General features: G+C 44.5%; 1 protein-coding gene across 1 annotated transcript in view; it reads right to left on the reverse strand.

Annotated features, from left to right (window-relative positions):
• LOC133423116 (NACHT, LRR and PYD domains-containing protein 14-like) overlaps nucleotides 1-17,508 on the reverse strand; it is a 43,851-nt gene that overhangs the window by 19,760 nt on the left and 6,583 nt on the right. Inside the window, exons 2-8 of the mRNA XM_061713251.1 lie at nucleotides 16,310-16,496; nucleotides 15,117-15,236; nucleotides 14,023-14,142; nucleotides 10,843-11,078; nucleotides 8,960-10,751; nucleotides 8,280-8,456; nucleotides 6,764-6,937 (exon numbers count right to left, since the gene is read on the reverse strand). Of these exons, the coding sequence (XP_061569235.1) occupies nucleotides 6,764-6,937; nucleotides 8,280-8,456; nucleotides 8,960-10,751; nucleotides 10,843-11,078; nucleotides 14,023-14,142; nucleotides 15,117-15,236; nucleotides 16,310-16,458 (2,768 nt within the window). The 5' untranslated portion in view covers nucleotides 16,459-16,496. The remainder of the gene's footprint in view (nucleotides 1-6,763; nucleotides 6,938-8,279; nucleotides 8,457-8,959; nucleotides 10,752-10,842; nucleotides 11,079-14,022; nucleotides 14,143-15,116; nucleotides 15,237-16,309; nucleotides 16,497-17,508) is intronic.

Here is a 17,508-nt window from a genome sequence, read left to right on the forward strand (position 1 = left end):
GTGCAGGTTTACTCGTAGTTCCTAGAGTATCTAAATGTAGATTTGGAGGGCGGGCGTTCTGCTATCAGGCACCACTACTATGGAACCAACTTCCAATCTGGGTTAAGGAGGCTGACACCACCTCCACCTTTAAAACTAAACTTAAAACATTTCTGTTTAGTAAAGCCTATAGTTAGTGTTTAGTAAACCTCTAGCTGGTGTTGGTAAATCTCTAGGTAGTGTAAACTTTAGTGTGTCAGAGTCGCTCCTGTAGTTTCTTGTGCTGGCCCCCCCTTCTCCTCCCTTTTCTCTCTTTTGTCCATGTTGCAGCATCCTTTGCCGGACACCGGAACCTGCAGGTGGTCGTGGGTGGCTTGTAGCTTGCATTACGGAGCACAAGTCTTTCCCTGACCCTGCACCCCAACCTGGGACTTGCTGATTGGGCCGGAGCTTCAGGAGCTGCGTGCTGGCCTGCGGTCCCCACCCCTGGTCATCCCGTTGCTGGCCCCCCCTTCTCCTCCCTTTTCTCTCTTTTGTCCTGCAGGTGGTCGTGGGTGGCTTGTAGCTTGCATTACGGAGCACAAGTCTTTCCCTGACCCTGCACCCCAACCTGGGACTTGCTGATTGGGCCGGAGCTTCGGGAGCTGCGTGCTGGCCTGCGGTCCCCACCCCTGGTCATCCCGTTGCTGGCCCCCCCTTCTCCTCCCTTTTCTCTCTTTTGTCCTGCAGGTGGTCGTGGGTGGCTTGTAGCTTGCATTACGGAGCACAAGTCTTTCCCTGACCCTGCACCCCAACCTGGGACTTGCTGATTGGGCCGTAGCTTCGGGAGCTGCGTGTTGGCCTGCGGTCCCCACCCCTGGTCATCCCGTTGCTGCTTCCACCTGCCTGCTGTGCTGTTGCCGTCCCTGACCCACCAGTCTGGCCCTCGGCAGGAGGGTCCCCCCTTATGAGCCTGGTCCTGCTCAAGGTTTCTTCCCTCCTAAAGGGGAGTTTTTCCTTGCCACTGTTTGGCTTAAGGTTTTTCTCCCACTAGGGGAGTTTTTACCTGCCATTGTTTATGTAATAACTGCTCGGGGGTCATGTTCTGGGTATGGGTCTCTGTAAAGCGTCTAGAGACAACTCTGTTGTATTAGACGCTATATAGATAAAATTGAATTGAATTGAATTGAGATACAGATACATTAAATAGATCGTCGGATAAAAGCAATGGATTAAACCTCCAGGGAGAAGAAAAACGGGGGCGCTCAGACAATGTTATATTCAAAGTTAGAGGGGCGTGGTCCGAAATAACAATTGGGTGGTATACCACAGAAGTAACTTTGGAGAGAAGAGAGCCATCAACAAAAAAATAGTCAATACGGGAATATGACTGATGTACTTGTGAAAAAAAAAGAGAATTCCTTATCTCCAGGATGTGAGAACCTCCACGGATCAACAAGCCCGTTCTTGACTGTAAAATCGGAAATAGATTTCGACATAGAGGATTGAGTCAAAGTACGAGGATTCGAACGGTCCAAAGAAGGATTAATAACACAATTCAGATCACTGCCCAATATTGCAATATGTGTATTTAAGAACGGGAGGTTGCCAAACAGCCTGTAAAATTGGGGTCATCAAAATTAGGGGCATATATATTCACCAACAATACAGGGTTACAGTATAGAGTGCCCGCAACAATAAGATATCTACCATTCTTATCGGATATGGTCCTGGAGACGGAGAAATTGACTCTTTTGTTGATCAAAATTGCTACCCCTCTAGACTTAAAATCAAAGTTTGAAAGAAAAATATCACCCACCCAAGAACGTCTGAGTCTGAAATGATCTTTATTTCGCAAATGAGTTTCCTGAAGGAAAGCTATGTCAGTGTCCAAGCGTTTCAAATGTGAAAAAATCTTTGATCGCTTAATTGGATTATTCACACCTTTAACATTCCAGCTAGTGAATCTAATGTTCGATCCAGTATCAGGCTTGTGCAGATTACGATCGTTCATATAGGCATACTTCTTTGAGAGAAATAAAACAGACTCACCCACCACAAAAGGAAATATAAGAAAAAGAGGTAAAAGGGAAAACCAAAAAAAACAAAACACAGGAGTATATACATACCTACAGAGACATAGCCCAAAAGCCAACAACCCATAACACCCGCCCACCCACCCATCGCACATTAGATGTTCCCATCCCCAAACGATGGAAACAGCCGTGCAGGCTTCAAAGGAAGCCATTCTCAAAAAAGATGCTTTCGACTATAAAGCTAAATACGAAAACAAAAACAAGATTAGCTCCTGCAGAGTTAAATGGTAAAAAAAAATAAGTAAAAATATGAGGCATATAAGACCAACAATCTTAGCCATTCTGACAATCACTGTCTTGTCAGGGTAACAACAAACATTAAGTAAATTAAGGAGATCTTTGGCCTGTAGAACAATGATACATATATATATATATATATATATATATATATATATATATATATATATATATATATATATATATATAGATATATAGATATAGATAAATTATTAGGCCTTCAATTGTAAACGTTGCTGTTCCCATTGATAGTTAAAGAAAAAAAAATTACGACATAAAGTCCCATTTTCTGAATTGACTCACTCACCAAGGGCCAGAGTCCCGCATGGACAGCAAGCTGGATAAATCATCCCAGAAAACTAGCTGGGAGTCACTTTTTTAATTTTCTTGATGAATGCCAAGGCTTCATCTGGCGACGTGAAGTCCCGTTGCTGGCCTTCATGGGTTACACGCAGCCGGGCGGGGTACAGCAATCCAAACCGGATCCCTTCAATCTCCCGCAGCTGACGGCGCACATCATTAAAGGCAGCGCGCGCCCGCGCTGTCTTGGCGGTGTGGTCCGGGAAGACAGAGATGGTCATATTCCGTACCTTTATCTGCTGCCGCTCTCTCGCCTTTCTGAGGATATCAGCGCAGTCCGTGTAATAATGAAGCTTGGCCACTATAGCACGGGGCCGGTCACCGGGCTTGGGCTTTGGCATGAGAGTACGGTGAGCCCTGTCAATCAGCGGCTCCGCGTCAAGGGCGAAGGCTTCTTATAACAGCTTGGACACACTGGCTGCAGATGAAGAATCAGGATCCTCCTCCGGGACACCAATAATCTGTATGTTCTGACGACGAGACCTTGACTCCAAATCCTCGCATCTGTCTTCCAGCCGCACACATTCTTTCGACAAGTGATCAACTTTTTTCTGGAGAGCAACGATGTTGTCTGAGCAGATGGAAAGAGACTGCTCCATCCCCGTAACTGCAGCTGTGAGTCCCGCGAAGTCTGCTTTCATGGAGGAAATACTGCCAGAAAGTTCCGTTTTAAGGGAAAGCAGCTCGGACTTAATAGAAATTAAATTGTCACTCAATGCTGCTTGTAGCAGCATTAAATATAGCCGCAACATCATTGCGAAGAGCAGAGAGCAGTTCCGTCTTGAGCTGGCTGAACTCCGCGGCGGGAGCCGGCGCGGCGCAGGTGTTCTCCGGGGGAGGAGAATCACCGCGGGGCGAGGGGACAGCGTGAGCAGCAGGCCGCGGGTTAGTTGGAGGGATATTCCCCGCTTTATTGGACTTTGGAGGCATTTTCGTGGTAAGTTGCCAATGTTACCGCGTCGAGAAGAAGTTAGCTCAAACTCAAGCCGTGGGAATAATGCAAATAGTGCCGATAAATGAAAAATTAAATTAACTCTGCAGGAGCTCCCCTACACACGTCTCACCCCATGTATCGCTAACCCGGAAGCCCAAAACAGTGGATTTAGACCAATTAATAGAATAGTCAGACAGAGATGAAAATCCCTCTATAAGTGCAATTGTCTGTGATAGTGAAGATCGTGAGTTCCGGAGGAAGAGGAGTACGTCATCCGCATAAAGACTTATTTTGTGCTCTAATATTTTGCATTGTATACCTTTAATATTCTGGTTTTGTCTAATAGCTGCTGCTAAAGGGTCAATAAATATTGCAAATAATGAGGGAGAGAGGGGGCAACCCTGTCTAGTGCCTCTTTGCAAGTTAAAACTTGTAGAGATTTGATCATTTGTCCTTACACGTGCCTTGGGAGAGCTGTATAATATTTTTATCCAGTCAATGAAAGATTCGCCAAATCCAAATTTATGTAAAGTTGCCAATAGTAACTTGCAATTTACCCGATCGAATGCTTTTTCCGCGTCTAAGGATATAATAGTAGTTTCCTGTTTATTGATACTCGAATAGTCTATAATATTTAATAATCTGCGAATATTAGTAGAAGAATGTCTACCTTTAATGAAGCCTGTTTGATCCAGATGTATAATAGAAGGGGTGACTCTTTTCAGACGTTCAGTAAGGGCCTTGCTAATTATTTTAAGGTCTACATTTATCAATGAAATTGGGCGGTAGCTCGATGGGAGCAAGGGATCTTTGTTCGGTTTTAATAAAAGACTAATATTAGCAGAGTTCATATTTAAGGGTAAGCTTTTATTCTCCCTAACATTTAGGATCATTTTATAAAATGTTGGTGCTTATATGCTCCAGAATTCCTTATAAAATTCAGCTGGGAAACCATCTGGGCCCGGAGCTTTATTATTGGGCATATGTTGAAGAGCTTCATGGAGTTCTCCTATTGAGAGCGGTGAGTCTAAATTCGTAACCTGTTCCTGATGTAACTTCGGCAGGTTAATTATTCCAAGAAACTCATTAATGGATTGATCAGATGGTTCAATTTTTGACGAGTATAATTTATAGTAAAAGTCTCTAAAGACTGAATTTATTAAACAGGGATCATGTGTAACTTCCCCTGACTGGTCCTTAATAGATGTTATGGTTGTTTTTTCTTTGTTTATTTTTAATTGATTGGCTAAATATTTTCCTGATCTGTTAGCATGTGCAAAATTTTCCAGGCGAAGCCTTTGTTCTAGAAACTGCGTTTTTGCATCAATTATTTTATTTAATTCTATTTTAGTTTTCCTTATTCTGTTAAGGATACGTTCGTCTGCAGAGGTCTGGAAGGCCTCCTCTAGCGTTTTTATTTCACATTCTAATTCTTTTGTTTTTAAGTTGTCTTTCCTTTTCTTATTTGAGGAAAAGGAAATTATTTTGCCTCGCATTACTGCTTTTCCTGCTTCCCATAGAACGCTCGCTGATATTTCCGGCTGGTCGTTATTTTGCAAAAATATATCCCATTCTTTCTTAAAAAAATGTGTAAAGTCAGGGTCTTTGATCAATGATGTATTAAATCTCCAAATTTTGGAGGATGATACGCTCCCCCTCTTCCCCAGAGTGAAAGAAACAGGTGCGTGATCGCTAATATTGATTGGGGGAATTTGTGATTCTGAGATATCTCTCATCAGAGAGCTACTGACTAAAAAATAATCTAACCTAGAGTATGAGTGATGAACAGCTGAGAAAAAAGTGTAGTTCCTAAGGGTTGGGTGTAAAGAGCGCCATGTATCGCAAAGACCCACATCATTCATGTATTGCTTAACAATACTTGCTGACTGCCAACTCCTGTGTCCGCCTGCATTACTGAGCCTGTCCACTCCAGGGTCCAGAACCATGCTCATTGCGTTTGTTAAAATAAGAAAAAGGACAAATATGGAAGTTAAGTGAATATATTTTATTTGGTAATTCTGTTGTGAAGAGCCAATTGCATTCGAGGGTGGGAGGGGCCAAGGATACGACTGAATGTTTGTAGTGGGGAGGGGGGCGGAGTTACAGCTGTGGGGGAGGATGCAGGACGTCTGCTGCAGGATGACACGTGTTATCTGCTGTGACGGGAGACTCTCAGGTGTCCAACCAGGACTCTCAGAAACTGAAGTGGTGGTAGAGTCGGTCAGTTCAAGTCACTCATTCATGAAGACTTTGACCGAGTTGCTGCTAAGACCGTCCTAATGGACTTTGTTAAGAGGCTAGCGGCCTGCAGGCTAAATCGGCAGAGACCGGGTGGATCTGTGAGCCTGACGGAGAAGTGATGGAGCCTGACAGCGTCGCCGTGTGAGGAGACGGACGGAGGCGACCGTGAGGCTGAGTCATCTCTGCAGCTGCTGGATATCTCTGCTCATCCTCCAAGACTGGGGTGGTGCAACGTCTCTGAAGGGACCATTGTCTTATTCAGCCTTCATTTGTTGGTGGCTGCAACATTTGGACATTTGAGATTACTTTATTTTACTGTGGGCTATAAGTTAATTATCTGGGCTCCAAGGACGTCTCTGAGTTTGATAGAGATCATTCTGAATGCTTTTATCATCCTGAGGGTTGGAAGTGTTTCTGAAGAGTTTTGAAAGCAATATTTAACTGCTATTTCAGTTTTCTTTAAGTAAATGTTTAATAATTTTCCTGACATGTGTACCCCAAGTTCTCTGAAGGTTCAACGAACTCAGGTCAGCACCTCGTTCTGGTCACATCCACTGGAGAGGCGCTACACTTCCACTCAGACTGCACTTTAAACTTCAACTCCAACTTTTACACTTTAAACATCATCACACATCTCTTCCAGGAGAGAAGGGAGAAATAAACGTCTGGACATGTTTAATTAAATAAATTATACTATATTAACCTCTAAAGGGAACTGATGGTTGCAGCAGAAAGTCAGTGTTACCGAGTCATTAGAAAGAGTCTTTCTAGAAGTTTGCAGTTATGTTCAGGAATGATCTCCTGCAGCCGTCTGTATGACGGAGAACCTGAAGACGTCTCTGACTGAACACACTCCTTAGTTTCATCTGTGTTTGTGGAGGATCTGTTTGGACTGACTTTTCAAAGCGTCTACGATGTTTTAAATCTGTGAACTGACCTCAGAGTCTCCAGTCTGCAGTCTGGACTCTCCAGGAAACCACACAGATGTTTCACTCCTGAATCCTGCAGCTTGTTCAGACTCAGGTCCAGATGTTCCAGATGGGAGGGGTTGGACTTCAGAGCTGAGACCAGAGAAGAACATCTGATCTCTGACATCCTGCAGTCCTGCAATCTGAACAAAAAGTAAGTTCTTCAAATATCAAATTTGTCATCAGGTTCATGTGGGTCATCACTGGTATCGGGACTTTATAAAACAGGTTTTAAAGTTCTATTATATCCATAATGTTGGTTCCTTGTTGTTCCTCTGACATGTTCACCTTTTAATGGACATACTGGGGGTTTCTGCTAGAATAGAATAGAGTTTACTGCCATTTGTACAAGTTAAAAACAGCTCCATAGGAAGTATTGTGCATGTCCCAGAGTCCCGGGGGTTCATTGTTCTGAGTGAGACCAACAGCGCTCCAACAGATCAGTGGACGATGCGGTCGCATTGGCACTTCAATTCTGCAACACCTGGACTCTCATGACACCGATGCACGGTTTCTGTTCCTGGATTACAGCTCAGCCTTCAATACAATCAGGCCGCTGAAGCCGACCACGAAGCTGGCAGACCTGGAAGTTCCCGCTCCCACCTGGAACTGGATCCTGGACCTTCTCACAGACAGACCACACGTGGTGAGGATGGGAGAGAAGGTCTGCTGAGCTCACAGTGAGCACAGGAACCCTGCAGGGCTGCTGCCTCAGCCCACAACTCTTCTCCCTCTACATATATGACTGAACCTCCAACCAGGACAATAACATCCCCATCAAGGACGTGGACGACACCACCGTCCTTGGTCTGATTACAGGGAAGGACGAGTCATTGCACAGGAACCTGATCCACAAAATCACTGTCTATGGGGGAGACAATGATCTGGTTCAGAACCTGGACAGAACAAAATAATTCATCCTGGACTTCAGGAAAAAAGCCCCCCCTCTGCAGCCTCCTCTCCTCAGGGGACTGTGGTTGAGCGGACTGAGAGCTCCAGGTTCCTGGGCCTTCAGATCAGTGAGAGCCTCAGCTGGAACAGCAGAACACACTGCAGCTCTGGTGGAGAAAGCTCAACCCCGTCACAACGTACAATACAATACTTACAAAAGCAGAAGTAAAATGTGCAATAAATCTCTCATCTACCTGGTAAATGTCCTGTATTTGACGGTGAATGCAACTCAGGGTCCTCAGCTATACAAGGACATTGAATATTGGTAAATATATTTTTGTATCATATGTACATGGTTGTTATTGCACTATATGTTTATTGTTGTTATATAGTTATTTATGTGTATTTCTAACTTGCCTGACTGGGAGAACGCAAAAGAATTCCAATGTACTGTTTTATTTTACTATATTCTATTCTATTTTTATTAGTTTATTCTTTTCTATTCTATTCTATTAGAGACAGAACTTTTGGAGACAGTTACATCTTTGGAGGATGATAACTGTATAAATGTGGAAACATCTCCAGTGGACTGACCTCAGAGTCTCCAGTCTACAGTTTGGACTCTCCAGTCCACCAGACAGAACCTTCACTCCTGAATCCTGCAGCTTCTGGTTCTGACTCAGGTCCAGTTCTGTCAGATGGGAGGGGTTGGACTTCAGAGCGGACGCAACAACTTCACAGTGAGTCTTTGAGAGATGACAGTCAACAAATCTGTGATGAGAGAAAACATGATGTCAGTTGTAATAAAGTCTGATTTAAAGCCAGACTGACCCACAGGAGTTACAGGACGGTGCAGGAGATCACAGAACCAGAGTTACTAGAATTAAAGTCACGTACCAAGTACAACTGTGTCCACATAAAACTATTGTAGGTTTACAACTCTGAGCCGTTTAAACTTGTAAACTTCTTCAATAATCTCAATGAAAATGTCTGATCTGATGAGTTCTCTGTAAAACTGTCTGTAAGTTCACATCAACAAAACTCCCCGGTGGTTCTGATGTTTCATCTTTCTCCGTTACATAGATTCATCTCTGAGCAGCAAAAACATCAACTAGATCAAGTGTTTGAAACATGAACCTCTGGTTGAGGTAACTTGAGGTGAACCAGAATAAAACAAACACATCCGACTTCAAAAGTTTTCATTGTCAAGATCAAACCCAGATTTGAAGAAGTGAACTGCTAACTGATGGTGTTATTGATCCATCTGGACTCACCGAGCCTTTCTGCAGTTCCTCACAGCTGGAATCAGTCTCTGTCCACCGCTCCATGTTGTTTTGTAATTGTTCGTGTCCAACTCATCCAGAACCTCCTCCGACATCTGCAGCATGTAGGCCAGAGCTGAACACTGGATATCAGAGAGTTCCTGCTCTGATCTGTTCTCTGACTTCAGGAACTCTTGGATCTGCTGATGAACTGAGAGGTCGTTCATCTCCATCAGACACTGGAAGATGTTGATGCTTCTGTCAGGAGAGATTCTGTCAGTGTTCATCAGCTTCAGGTTTTTGATGACTGTCTGGATGGTTTCTGGATCGTTCTCCCCCTGGTTCAGCAGACCTCCTAACAGTCTCTGGTTGGACTCCACAGAAAGACCATGAAGGAAGCGGACAAACAGGTCCAGGTGTCCATTTTTACTCTCCAGGGATTTCTGCATGACTCTCTTCAGGAAGTCATCCAGAGATGAGTATCTGTAGTTTCCTCCCAGGAAGTTCTCCAGCACATCTGTGTTCCTGGTGGACCAACAGTGCAGCACGTAGACTGCAGCCAGGAACTCCTGGATGCTCAGATGAACAAAGCAGTAGACGGGTTTCTGGAAGACCTCACACTCTCTCCTGAAGATCTGGGTACAAACTCCTGAGTACACCGAGGCCTCTGGGACATCAAGACCACACTGCTCCAGGTCTTCTTGGTAGAACATGATGTTTCCTTTCTCCAGATGTTCAAACGCCAGCCTCCCCAGCTTCAGAAGAAGGTCCCTGTCAGCCTCCGTCAGCTCCTGTGGACTCGTCTCATGTCCCTCCTGGTACTTGTTCTTCTTCCTCTTGGTCTGGACCAGCAGGAAGTGGGAGAACATGTCAGTCAGGGTCTTGGGCAGCTCTCCTCTTTGCTCTGTGGTCAACATGTGGTCCAGAACTGTAGCAGTGATCCAGCAGAAGACCGGGAGTTGACACATGATGTGGAGGGTTCTGGATGTCTTCATGTGGGAGACGATGCTGCTGGACCGCTCTTCATCCCTGAACCTCCTCCTGAAGTATTCCTCCTTCTGGCCGTCGGTGAAGCCTCGTACTTCTGTCACCCTGTCCACGTGTTTGTGAGGGATCTGATTGGCTGCTGCAGGTCTGGAAGTGATCCAGATGAGAGCTGAGGGAAGCAGGTTCCCCTGGATGAGGTTGGTCAGCAGCACGTTGACCGATGAGCTCTGTGTGACGTCAGACACGACCGGACCGTTGTTGAAGTCCAGGGAACGTCTGCTTTCATCCAGGCCGTCAAAGATGAACAACGGTTTCCCGGCAGCCAGCTGCTCTGCTGTGAGCTTCTGTAACGATGGATGGAAAACCTGGATCAGCCTGAGAAGACTGAGCTGCTCATCTCCGATCAGGTGCAGCTCCCTGAACGAGAGCAGAATCACCACGGTGACGTCTTGGTTCTCCCAGCCCTCGGCCCAGTCCAGAGAGAACTTCTGAACCGAGAAGGTTTTCCCAGCGCCAGCGACGCCGTTGGTCAGAACCACTCTGATGGCTCCACGTTGGCCAGGTAAGGCTTTAAAGATGTCCTGGCACCTGATTGGAGTGTCATGGAGGCTCTTCATCCTGGAAGCTGTCTCCAGCTGCCTCACCTCATGTTGGGTATCAACCTCTTCACTCAGTCCCTCTGTGATGAAGAGCTCCGTGTAGATCCTGTTGAGGGGGGTTCTACTTCCTGGTTCATCAGTTCCTTCAGTCACATGTTCACATCTCCTCCTCAGACTGGTCTTGTGTTCATCTAGGACCTCCTGCAGACCGGCATCTGCTGAAAGACAAGAAGAACTCTGAAACTACAGAACAAAAGTCTTTCCAGTTGTCAGAAATGATTCCATCAGCAGACAGAAGTTCAGTCTTACCTGGTACAGTTCTGCTCTGACTGGACGGCTGCAGTCCAGCTCTGGTTCTGGATCTTTTTCCACACTGGGGACAGGAGGATGGTCCTGCTGGAGCAGACTGGTCCCAGTATGAGCTCATGCAGCGTCTGCAGAACCAGTGTCCACAGCTGCTAGAGACTGGATCCTTCAGGACGTCCTGACACAAAGGACAGCAGGACGGCTGCTCCTCCACACCAACTCTTCTCCTCTTCCTCCCTCTGTGAACACATGTCTTCATCACTAAAGTCATTTCTGACTGTTGTAGAAAAACATCCAGATGGGTCAACAGTGTCCAGAAGCTCAGATGGTCTCGGAGAGTAAAAGTCTGGCTGCTTTTCTGTTTGAATTCAGCTCTCCAGACGGGAATAAAACTGATGCTTCTGGAAGACAACATTTATTTATGTCTGTTATTATATGAATATTTAACACAACTGCCCCAATGGTTTATGCTTTCAGAAGAAAAGGGAGCTGCATACAAGTATGCCAGTTGTAGGAACTATTTTGTGGTATTTTCTATTTGATTTGAGGCGGAGTAATGCGTCTGACAGGTGGAGAGTTCAACATGGTTCTACAGTTCAGCTGTGACGGGACTGAGAAGAGGAAGAATAAAAGGAGGAAGATGCTGGAGCGCTGAGTTTGTGTCCATGTTGTTGTTTACCCCCCACTTGATATTAATTAACACTTGACACTGACAACATATAGTTCTACACTTCCTCTTAGTGTCATGGATGTGATACTGTTATCTACAATACAAGAATCGGGTACGTGTTAGAATTAAACAGGACATGTTTGTGACTCACACTCCTCAGCCTCCCGGAGAAAGTCTATTCCAGGGTACTGGAGAGGAGAATTCGGCCGATAGTCGAACCTCGGATTCAAGAGGAACAATGCGGTTTTCGCCCTGGCCGTGGAACGCTGGACCAGCTCTACACCCTCTGCAGGGTGCTCGAGGGCGCATGGGAGTTTGCCCAACCAGTCCACATGTGTTTTGTGGACTTGGAGAAGGCTTTCGACCGTGTCCCACGTGGCATCCTGTGGGGGGTGCTCCGAGAGTATGGGGTCGGAGGCCCTCTGCTGAGGGCTGTACGGTCCCTGTATGACCGGAGCAGGAGTCTGGTTCGCATTGTCGGCAGTAAGTCAGACCTGTTCCCGGTGCGTGTTGGACTCCGGCAGGGCTGCCCTTTGTCACCGGTTCTGTTCATTATTTTTATGGACAGAATTTCTAGGCGTAGCCAAGTGCCGGAGGGGGTACGGTTCGGGAGCCACTTGATTTCATCTCTGCTTTTTGCAGATGATGTGGTCTTGTTGGCTCCCTCGAGCCAGGACCTTCAGCATGCACTGGGGCGGTTTGCAGCCGAGTGTGAAGCAGCTGGGATGAGAATCAGCACCTTTAAGTCTGAGGCCATGGTTCTCGACCGGAAAAAGGTGGTTTGCACCCTCCAGGTCGGGGGAGAGTTCCTGCCTCAGGTGGAGGAGTTCAAGTATCTTGGAGTCTTGTTCACGAGTGAGGGGAGAACGGAGCGCGAGATCGACAGGCGGATCGGTGCGGCGGCCGCAGTTATGCGGTCATTGTATCGGTCCGTCGTGGTGAAGAAGGAGCTGAGCCGAAAGGCAAAGCTCTCGGTTTACCGGTCGATCTACGTTCCCACCCTCACCTATGGTCATGAACTTTGGGTCATGACCGAAAGAACGGGATCCCGGATACAAGCGGCCGAAATGAGTTTCCTCCGCAGGGTGGCTGGACGCTCCCTTAGAGATAGGGTGAGGAGTTCGGTCACCCAGGAGGAGCTCGGAGTAGAGCCGCTACTCCTTCACATTGAGAGGAGCCAGCTGAGGTGGCTCGGGCACCTGTATAGGATGCCCCCTGCACGCCTCCCTAGGGAGGTGTTCCGGGCATGTCCCACCGGGAGGAGGCCCCGAGGAAGACCCAGGACACGTTGGAGTGACTACGTCACTCGGCTGGCCTGGGAACGCCTTGGAGTCCCCCCGGAAGAGCTGGAGGAGGTGTCCGGGGAAAGGGAAGTCTGGGGATCCCTGCTCCGACTGCTGCCCCCGCGACCCGGACTCGGATAATGCGGTGGACAATGGCTGGATGGATGGATGGATGTTTGTGACTTGCTGAAAATAGGACAGTATTACATCCTTCTATATGATACGTTTTCTTGAGGGTTAAACATTGTTTACTGGTGATCCGTAAGCTGGAGGTGATTCAGGGATTTGAATCGGGATTTGATTACTTTGCAGGTGCATGTAATTCCAGGTTTGTCCAGTAGAGGGAGCGTGTTTCTTGCTGGCTGCTCTTAATACATGAGAGCAGGAGGACCCCCCATCCCCCTTATGATTCAGGTCCTGCTCAAGGTTTCTTCCTCCTAAAGGGGAGTTTTTCCTTGCCACTGTTTATGTAATAATTGCTCGGGGGTCAGGTTCTGGGTCTCTGGAAAGATCCTAGAGACAACTTTTGTTGTAATAGACGCTATATAAATAGAAATGAATTGAATTGAATAGAGCGGGAAGCAGCAACTTCTTTCTGTTTTACTTGTGTCAAACCTTTACATGAATTAATAGGTAACATTTGCAACGGGAAATAAAAGGTTTATTAATACAGAAAGAGAACAATAGGAGGATAGGATTGATAATAGGATTGATTGTAGTTTATAAATGAAAACTGTACTAAAACTAAATCACATGCAATTATATGGAAGTTTATGTTGTTTTATATTTTTATTTAATCTATATATTTATAACTAGCAAAACATCTGTCACTGATCAGTAGTACTAGCAGTATTAATAGTAGTAATGGTAGCAGTAGTAGTTTTTAATGTTATGTTGTTTTATATTTTTATTGAATCTATTTATAACTAGCAAAACATCTGTCACTGATTAGTTTTTAATGTGATGAAGGAGTACTAGAGTACGAGAGACTAAAATTGCTGCCGACTCTCCTGGACCGATCTGGAGAGCTGGTTTCATCCTGAACCAAACTCTGGTCTCTGAACCAGCAGGACCACATGGTTGAGGAACACAGAAGACTCCGTGGTGGAAAAACAGGAACCAGAAGGAAAAAGTCATGTTTGAAGAACCTAAATCATCAAATAAACCAAGATGGACAGAAAATATAAAGTCATGATGAGTCATAGAATCAGTTAACAGCAGTTTTCTTACTCTGTGTCTGAGGGTCCAGGTTCTTTACTAAAGTTTAGAGGTCTATCTTTGGACCAGTCACTCTTCATAGACAGACAGATGGATCCTGGAGACTCTGGTCTCCGACTGCGGTACCGACCTCTGCAAACACAAATTCACATCAGTCACTGATAATATTGCTGATGAGCACTGAAGAAGATCTACAGCAGGGTCTCCAACTCTGGTCCTGACAGCCACAGTCCTGCATGTGTTAGATGTTTCCTGCTTCAGGATTGTCCACCCCTGATCTAGTCTGTATCCAGTCCTGGAGCAGATTACTGCTTTCCTCTCCTCCTGACATCAGAGCTCATGTTTCCTCTGCAGGAACCTTCCACAGGGATGAGGGATCTGAGGACATTCCTGCTTCCTGACCCTCTGAACATCTCAGGGATTCAAACTCAACACTTCCTGAATTGAACTGAAATTCTTTTGTTGATGACAAAATAAGATGAATCCATTTACAGTTTTTGTGCAGCGATTTAAAATCGAAATGTCCTTCCTCCAAAACCTGTAAAATGTTGAAATAAAACTTGTTTTTTTATCAAAAACAACAATTAGAATTTGTTGAATATTTTACCTACAATCAAACCTGCAATAACCCACATTATTAACCTGCAGTGGTAGCAGTAGCAGTAGTACTAGCAGTACTAGTAATGGTAGCAGCAGTAGTCGTAGCAGTACTAGTAGCAATAAGAGTAGTAGTAGCAGTAGCATTGATAGCAGTAGTAGTTTTGAATATTATGTTGTTCTATATTTTTATTTAATCTATATATTTATAACTAGCAAAACGTCTGTCACTGATTAGTTTTTAATGTCATCAACAAGTACTAGAGTCCTAAAACTGCAGCAGACTCTCCTGGACCGATCTGGAGAGCTGGTTTTATCCTGAACCAAACTCTGGTCTCTGAACCAGCAGGACCACATGGTTGAGGAACACAGAAGACTCCGTGGTGGAAAAACAGGAACCAGAAGGAAAGAGTGATGTTTGAAGAACCTATATCATCAAATAAACCACCATGGACAGAAAATATAAAGTCATGATGAGTCATAGAATCGGTTAACAACAGTTGTCTTACTCTGTGTCTGAGGGTCCAAGTTCTTTACTGAAGTTTAGAGGTCTATCTTTGGACCAGTCACTCTTCATAGACAGACAGATGGATCCTGGAGACTCTGGTCTCCGACTGTGGTACCGACCTCTGCAAACACAAATTCCCATCAGTCACTGATAATATTGCTGATGAGCACTGAAGAAGATCTACAGCAGGGTCTCCAACTCTGGTCCTGACAGCCACAGTCCTGCATGTGTTAGATGTTTCCTGCTTCAGGATTGTCCACCCCTGATCTGGTCTGTATCCAGTCCTGGAGCAGATTACTGCTTTCCTCTCCTCCTGATATCAGAGCTCATGTTTCCTCTGCAGGAACCTTCCACAGGGATGAGGGATCTGAGGACATTCCTGCTTCCTGACCCTCTGAACATCTCAATGATTCAAACTCAACACTTCCTGAATTGAACTGAAATTCTTTTGTTGATGACAAAATAAGATGAATCAATTTACAGTTTTTGTGCAGCGATTTAAGATCGAAATGTCCTTCCTCCAAAACCTGTAAAATGTTGAAATAAAACTTGTTTTTTTATCAAAAACAACAATTACAATTTGTTGAATATTTTACCTACAATCAAACCTGCAATAACCCACATTATTAACCTGCAGTGGTAGCAGTAGCAGTAGTACTAGCAGTACTAGTAATGGTAGCAGCAGTAGTCGTAGCAGTAGTAGTAGCAATAAGAGTAGTAGTAGCAGTAGCATTGGTAGCAGTAGTAGTTTTGAATGTTATGTTGTTCTATATTTTTATTTAATCTATATATTTATAACTAGCAAAACATCTGTCACTGATTAGTTTTTAAAGTCATCAACAAGTACTAGAGTCCTAAAACTGCAGCAGACTCTCCTGGACCGATCTGGAGAGCTGGTTTCATCCTGAACCAGTGTAGTAGTAGTAGTAGTAGTAGTAGTAGTAGTAGTAGTAGTAGTAGTAATAGTAATAGTATCAGTAGGATCTGGAGAGCTGGTTTCATCCTGAACCAAACTCTGGTCTCTGAACCAGCAGGACCACATGGTTCAGGAACACAGAAGACTCCGTGGTGGAAAAACAGGAACCAGAAGGAAAAAGTGATGTTTGAAGAACCTAAATCATCAAATAAACCACCATGGACAGAAAATATAAAGTCATGATGAGTCATAGAATCAGTTAACAGCAGTTGTCTTACTCTGTGTCTGAGGGTCCAGGTTCTTTACTGAAGTTTAGAGGATAATCTTTGGACCAGTCACTCTTCAGAGACAGACAGCTGGATCCTGGAGACTCTGGTCTCTCCTCCTCTTCCTCCACACAATCATCCATCTTCTGGACTTCAGTCATTCAGAGACATGAACCAGAAACACCGACCATCTTTGAATCTGTAGACAGAAACTTTATTAGAACACGACTAAGTCAAGAAATCAATTTAACAACTTTCCCTGAAGGACTTTGTCAAAAGGTTAGAGTCAACCCTCCAGGTGCCAACATTTCTGTCCAGGTGGGATCTGTGAAGCTTCACCTGGAGAAGATATTTTCTGTTTCATTAAAAACTCAAAGAAAGACTGATAAAGTCATCCAGGAAACCACTTCTTCACTGATTCTCACTAAGGAGCCCCAACCTGAACATTACCTGCTCGTGTTCAGTTTTCTACACAAAAACATCAGTTTATTTCTCTTAAATCATAAAACGACAGTTTTCAGGAAACAGTCAGACTTCAGATGTTGGTTAGTTTAACCCTGAATCCTACTTTGTTAGCTCAACGCTAACTTCCTTCTTTGTTCAGTAAACAAACCCCTGAACGACTCACTGAGAAACAGACTTACAAAGAAACTTTGCGTTAAAGTCTAATCCAAGTCTCAGAAAGAAGAGTCTAAAGTTTTGAAGAATATAGAAACTTGGAGCTTAAAAAAGTCTCAGTTAGTGAAATAAATCAAACTTTTAGAATCTGTAAAACTCTTCTGAACATCAGGATCACACACACACAGGCGACAGGTTTGACAGGTTGACAGGTATTGGCTACCAGGTTGTTGATACCAGGTTGTTCATGTCTCCTGATCCAGGAACTGAACCTAGTCCTTTCAACGGAAACAATATTCAGCTTTTTATTATAAACTGCCCTGAAATTGTCACATTATATTTATCTGCATGCTCAAAATAATGCAGCAAAGTTTTGGGAACAAATTCAATCAAATCTGATCAAACGCTCAATAATTATAACTCTTGGCTATCTGAGACGACCTGACCACTGAACTGTACTTGTAATCTTTTTTTTTCGTTTTTTTTCTTATATTGACTGGATTTTACATTGTCTCGCCCCAAACCTCTTTGTTGTTGTTTTTTTTTTGTTCAAAAATTGAAAAATAAAAGTTTAAAAAAAAAAATTCAATCAA

Source organism: Cololabis saira, chromosome 22 (genome assembly GCF_033807715.1).
Source record: "Cololabis saira isolate AMF1-May2022 chromosome 22, fColSai1.1, whole genome shotgun sequence".
NCBI classification, from domain to species: domain Eukaryota; kingdom Metazoa; phylum Chordata; class Actinopteri; order Beloniformes; family Belonidae; genus Cololabis; species Cololabis saira.